The 6,356-nt window shown below is 37.6% G+C and overlaps 1 protein-coding gene across 7 annotated transcripts in view; it reads right to left on the minus strand.

Annotated features, from left to right (window-relative positions):
- birc6 (baculoviral IAP repeat containing 6) overlaps positions 1–6,356 on the minus strand; it is a 165,468-nt gene that overhangs the window by 81,936 nt on the left and 77,176 nt on the right. For all 7 annotated transcript variants that reach the window (XM_056476525.1, XM_056476523.1, XM_056476521.1 and 4 more), the window contains exons 57-58: positions 4,130–4,259; positions 2,936–3,067 (exon numbers count right to left, since the gene is read on the minus strand). In XM_056476525.1, coding sequence (XP_056332500.1) covers positions 2,936–3,067; positions 4,130–4,259 — 262 coding nt within the window. The remainder of the gene's footprint in view (positions 1–2,935; positions 3,068–4,129; positions 4,260–6,356) is intronic.

Below are 6,356 nucleotides of genomic sequence, written 5' to 3' on the forward strand. Positions count from 1 at the left end.
AGTTTTTAGTTTTTTTTTTTTTTTTAAATGTGAGGGTTTTCATTTCAAATAAAAAAAAAAAGTTATATTGACCCCACACTGGCTATTCTAATTGTTGCTCTTTACATATCTATAGTTCTACATTGTGATTTCCTATCCTGTTTGAGCACTGGTTATCCAGATTTAGTGAACCTAAAAAGTTCTCATCCGGATCAGATTGATCTAATCCGATGTTGCTTTGAAAAACTGGCTCAAAAAGTAAGTTATCACTTAACTGGCTCAAAAAGTAATCGTGATCACGGATCGCAAAAAAAGGATGACTAAATCTGGATCAATTTTATCCTTTTGAAAAAACAGGCCCAGAATGTGTCTGTAAAGTTTCAGCTCAAAACACCCATCAGATTATTTATTATAACTTTTTACATGTAAATATCCACGGCTGTATGGATATCCGTTATGTTAATGTACAAAATAAACCTGATTTAACGTCCACAAACCTGAATTGAAGCGTCTTTTTTGTAATTGTGTTGACACTATGCAGCTGTGGTGATAAATTACGTAGCAGTTTTACTATCTTTACTACAAACATGCACCGTTTTGAAAACGTTTTAAATTTGTAAAAAAAAATTTTGATCAAATTTGATGATAATTGATGATCACAGAGAGCTCAACAGATCTTTTCATCCCAGTTGCTTTGCGCACGTCCTTGTTGATATGATTATCTGCATTACTACGAAGACATGTTAATACACGGCTGTCAATGAATTCAGTGGGTTGGGAAACCGCACTCCTACGTCAAGTTGCGGTCTGCCTCAAAATGGGAGGGATTTGGATCCTATTTTAACAACAGGAAAAAAAAAAAAAAAAGACTTATTGTCTTTATTTCACCCCAATATGACTGTGGACACACAGTTCTGTCCAAACAGCTTACAAAAGATAATTTTCATAATATTATTTGGTAATTTGCAATTAATTGTGTTACAAAGGTCTATGCAGTGCACGTGATGTAGCCTATTTGAGTGTCTCTCGAAAAATTACGTCTCACTTGCCCCCTCACAATCATTACATTACATGGAGGGGGGGGGGGGGGTTTCAGCCTGTGCAGTAAGCAGAGTGGGTGATTTAAATGTGAAGTCAATGCAAAGATGGGATTAGACATCCTGTGGCACGAATTGGGCGTTTTGTGTGTTTGATGCGCTTCAGACTGATATGATTTTTAGGTTGGTAGACAGTGTATTGGGCAGTTGTTACTAGTTTCTACAATGTTTTTGGTGGTTATTATGGTGTTCTGGGTGGTTAGCTGGTTTCCAGTGTGGTAGTTAGGGTTCAGTTGTTCTAAGATTTGCACATTAGTCATTTTTTGGGTGGTCGTTAATTGGTTACTATGACTTTTAGGTTGGTAGACAGTGTATTGGGCAGTTGTTAAATGGTTTCTACAATGTTTCAGGTAGTTATGGTGTTCTGGGTGGTTGTTATGGGTTTCTTGGCTGTTGTTAGTTGGTTTCTAGTGTGGTAGTTAGAGTTCAGTTGTTCTAAGATTTGTACGATTGTCAGTTTTGGGTGGGCATTAGCTCATTACTATGACGTTTAGGTTGGTAGATATAGTGTATTGGGCAATTGTTACTGGTTTCTACAATGTTTCAGGCGATTATTATGGTTTTCTAGGTGTTGTTATGGTGTTCTACAGTAGGCAGTTCTTAGCTGGTTTCTAGGGTGGTAGTTAGGGTTTAGTTGTTCTAAAATGTGTACTTCAAGCATTTTTGAGTGGTTGTTAGATAGTAACTTGGATGATTAGGCAATTTATACTGTGTATTGGGCAGTTGTTAACTGGTCTCTACCATATTTCAGGCAGTTGTTATGGTGTTCTACTGTAAGTGGTTGTCAGCTGGTTATTGGTGTTGTAGTTATGGTTCAATTGTTCTAAGATTTGTATGATAGTCATTTTTGGGTAGTTGTCAGCTGGTTACTATGACATTTAGGTTAGTAGATATAGTGTATTGGGTAGTTGTTAACTGGTTTCTACAATGTTTCAGGTGGTTATTATGGTGTTCTCAGTGGTTGTTATGGTGTTGTACTGTAGGTGGTTGTTAGCTGGTTTCTAGGGTGGTAGTTAAGGTTTAGTTGTTCTAAAATATGTACTTTAGGTATTTTTGAATGGTTGTTAGATAGTAACTTGGATGATTAGGCAATTTATACAGTGTTTTAGGTGGTTGTTAACTGGTGTCTATAATGTTTCAGGTGGTTTTTATGTTTTACTGGGTTGTAGTTATAGTGTTCTGGGTGGTTGTTTGCTGGTTTCTAGGGTGGTAGTTAGGCTCAAGTTGTTCTAGCATATGTAATTTAAGTATTTTTGTTGGTTGTTAGATAGTAACTTGGATGATTAAGCAATTTATACTGTGTTTAGGTGGTTGTTAACTGGTCTCTAGGGTGGTTGGGTTTGGTTGTTGTGATGTTGTGGGTGGTTGGTAGCTGATTTCTAGGATGTCTTAGGTGGCTGAAAGGGTTTTTGGGTCATTATTAGCTGTTTGCTAGGATATTTGTATGGTTGGTGTTGCGTTTGGATGATTATTCACTGGATTTCAGAATGTTTTAGGTGGTTGTTAGGTTATTCTAGATGGTTGCCATGGTGTTCCGTGTTGTTTTTAGATAGGTTCCAGAATGATTTAGGTGGATATTGGGATTTTCTGGGTAGCTGTTAGCTGATGCTAGCAGGCTTTGGGTTTTTTATAGGTGGCAAGGGTTGCTTTAAGGGGATGAAAGCGGATTCTAGATGGTTGTTATCTGGTTGTTAAGATGTCTCAGGTGGCTAGCACAGTGTAATACTTGCGGGTTTTTTAGGTAGTTCTGGGGTAGTTGTTAGATGGTTGCACTAGGTGGCTGTTAGCATTTTCCATAATCTTGTTAGAGCAATGCTGTGATGGGAAACTGTCAGTGAGAATGCAGGGTTAAACAGCACCTGAGGCGACAACGACACTGTAGTTGTCTTGGAAACCATTATCAGCCTTCATCTTTTCCTTTTCCTCATGGTTTTTCTTCTCTTTATCCTCCTTCTGTTCATTGATCAGTTTTGCTGTGATGCTCGGTGTATCTAAAGGGTTAAAAATAACAAGTTATTTTACAGTGTGTGTGCAGTCAGCCTGCAGGCTCTAAAAATAAATTTCCCTTTCGAGACATATGCAACGAACAACATGTCATCTTAACTGATCATCTGAATAACTGAAGGTAAAGATGTAATATGCCCATGAAGAAACGGCAATCCATAACGATAACAACCTGCTGTGCTTCCTATGAGGGTCTTCCATCTATGGAAGTGATGCAAGCGGGAGAACAGCTCCGAGACAGGACCCCTTATGTATTGTATATCTTGAAGTCTTCAGAGGGAACTAAGACTATATCTGCCATGCTCAAGGTCTCAAGCGACAAAGCAATTCATCACACACACATGCTGATGACCATGCCACACGGCAGTTTTAGCCCTACATGCTTTGTGCATCAGACCTTGAAAGTCTGAAGATGTAGCAAAAGCTGAATCTAATGGATCTGATAGACTACTGCAGGCTCCATGCAAAACTAGCTCACTGTATGACTGATGGAAATGCATTCAACCTGATCAAGGAAAAATATTTTGTGAAATAAATGGCTAATGTGCTTTATGTCAAAGGTACAAAAAAGTTCAATCAATTGTCTACAATTATTTTTCTAAATAAACCTAATAAAACATTTTTATTTGAAAAAAAACAAGACCATTGGTGTGAATATTGTACTCAGGAGACAACTGACAATATCAGTGCTGAAAACTGCGGATTAATAAATGTAAAGCCTTTTTGTTTCCAAGGTTCATTCATTTTCTTTTCAGCTTAGTCCCTTTATTAATCAGGGGTCACCACAGCGGAATGAACCGCCAACTTATCCAGTACATGTTTTATGCAGCTGATGCCCTTCCAGCTGCAACCCATCACTGGGAAATTGTTTTCCAAGATAAAAGTTCAAATCGCTGTTTATTCAAATAAAAAAATAAAAAATGTAAAGTTCTATAATGATATAAATGTCTTTAGGGTCATTTTTGATCAACTAAACGGAATTATGATAAATTATTTAAAAAGAAAACTCTAACTGACCACAAACTTTTTGAATGGTAGTGTATCCATACCTGATACTCGGTCCAATACTTCTGACAGTGTAGTTGAGATGGGCAGATGCAGTTTGCGAAACTTGTGCCCTGCTCCGTACATGGGGTGCTGGATCACATGACTAGTGGCATTAATGCGCCCTTTATACAGCTGAGGCAGAGAAAAAGAAAAACAGAAAGAGACAGGTCACCTTAACAGTAAGCAAATCTATTATACAGTAAAAAGCTGCATTACGGTGATATTGCCCTGTGAAATATATCTTAGTGTCCTTATTATGAGATTTTTAATGTCTCATGTCTCACAATACATTGGTTCATAACCTTTTTTGCCCGAGACCCCCTTTTCCCCAAAAAAATATTGTAAGGCCCCCCTCTACATTTAATGATATTATCGCTCATATAAGTTTGCAGTAGGTATGATACAAATTATTCAAACAAACAGTATGTTTATTACTATATCTAGATATGTTTATGCACAAATAATAGCCTAATGTCAAATATAAAAGCAAAACATCAGTAGGCCATTTGTAATGTGTACACCTTGCAGTATTGGGAATGAGTTGTCTGGAAATGTCTTATTAATTTGGATGGCCTCATGCATTCTTTAGCAAGAACTTAGTGCAGATAACGCACTGTGGCTGGGTCAGAGACACTTTGCTTCGAGAAAACGGAATAAATCCATAGCTCAGGTAACTATCTTCGTATTTCCTGCATTTTGTGTTTCCAGCATTGCTAGTGCTGTGACCCGAAATGTGTGGAGCTTCCTCACCTGGGTCCAGTATAGCTGCTAAAAGTGAATCAGTGAGACTCTGTCTTTTTTGTGGAGGATAAATTACAAATTTGTCAAGTTTTTGGTCAACCAGGGGATAAAATTAACTAAGGCAACATGATCGATCTCCTTACTGTCCACTGATAAAAACTTTTTTAAAATATGACGGGACCCTCCCCTGAGAAGCTCTGGTTTCACTGGCTATAGTTTACTCATGGGATGTTTTTACATCAAGGAAAATCTGCACTCGAGTTGAATTACTTCTGACGCATTATGGGCGTTTGAGGCAAACCGGTTGTGCATTCTGCATCATTCGCGCCATCCAGCAGAAACTCAGAACTATTCTAATCCTAAATTCTTAATCCATTACGAAAAAACGTAAAACACTTTGGAGTCAGTTCAAGCAGAGATACTTTGTTCTCCTCTCTCTTTTCCAAAGTAAAAAAAGTTTTGGAGGCAGTGTTTCAACACGATTCACACAACGTGAGGTCGAATTTATTTTAAATGTGCGAAAATTCCGGATGAAAATTTCAGATTCCGTGTGCAATAACCGTAGGTCTGAACACAGTTTCTGCATAAAGCTGTCATCTATCAAGCTGGTTATCAGAACAGTGTGGTGGAATGACAGGAACTAAAAAGCACTGAAGTAATGATAACTTAATTATCACTAAATGACCTGTCAGGGCAAACTAATTTGGTTTTAGATTTAATTTAATTACATTAAAGTTAAAATTTGCAAGATATTTTTAACTATTAATAAGGTTATAAAAACATCTCAGCTGTTTAAAGTACCACTGCACTTTTTTCAAATACCAGAAGTTTTCAAATAAAAGCATGCAATTCACTACTTTAGAAGTCATTGTTGAGTTTTGTAAATAAGATTATGATTAAATTACAAAAAAAAAAAAAAAATCACGTGATTATTTGGGATTAAAATTCATAATCGTTGCTCATCACTAATCATAACACAAAACAACAACAAGCATCTCAAAAGCTTTCCCCTATCAATAAAGGGAAGACTCATCCCTCTTGAAGGTTAAGGTAAAGGTCTGTCTGAAAGGGAAAAATGACACCCCTGCCTTTGAGAGGACACCTCCGATCGCCCGGCTCTCTGACTTGATCTAATGTGTAAACATTAACTTTTAAGAGCTCCTCTGTCTGGACTCTCTGTGAAAGCCAGATGATTAATCTGAGCTGAAATGCACACAGTCCAACGGTAATTTACCAAAGGAACGACCTGCTGAATGACTCCCCAGCTAAAAAAAGACATCTTACGTCTTTACGATTTGGCTTCATTCCAGTTTGGCAGACAGAGGAGAGGCATAACTCTGTGTCTTCTAAGGGGTGAGCCGTTATGTCCTCCAACATTTACATTATGTGAAAGGTGAAGTGTGTAACCGCCACACCAATTGCAAAACTGATTTTCCCCAAACACTCCTCCCACCAAAAATAGCTTTATACTACTCTCCATTTTCCACC

This window comes from Danio aesculapii, chromosome 17 (assembly GCF_903798145.1).
Source record: "Danio aesculapii chromosome 17, fDanAes4.1, whole genome shotgun sequence".
Lineage (NCBI taxonomy): Eukaryota > Metazoa > Chordata > Actinopteri > Cypriniformes > Danionidae > Danio > Danio aesculapii.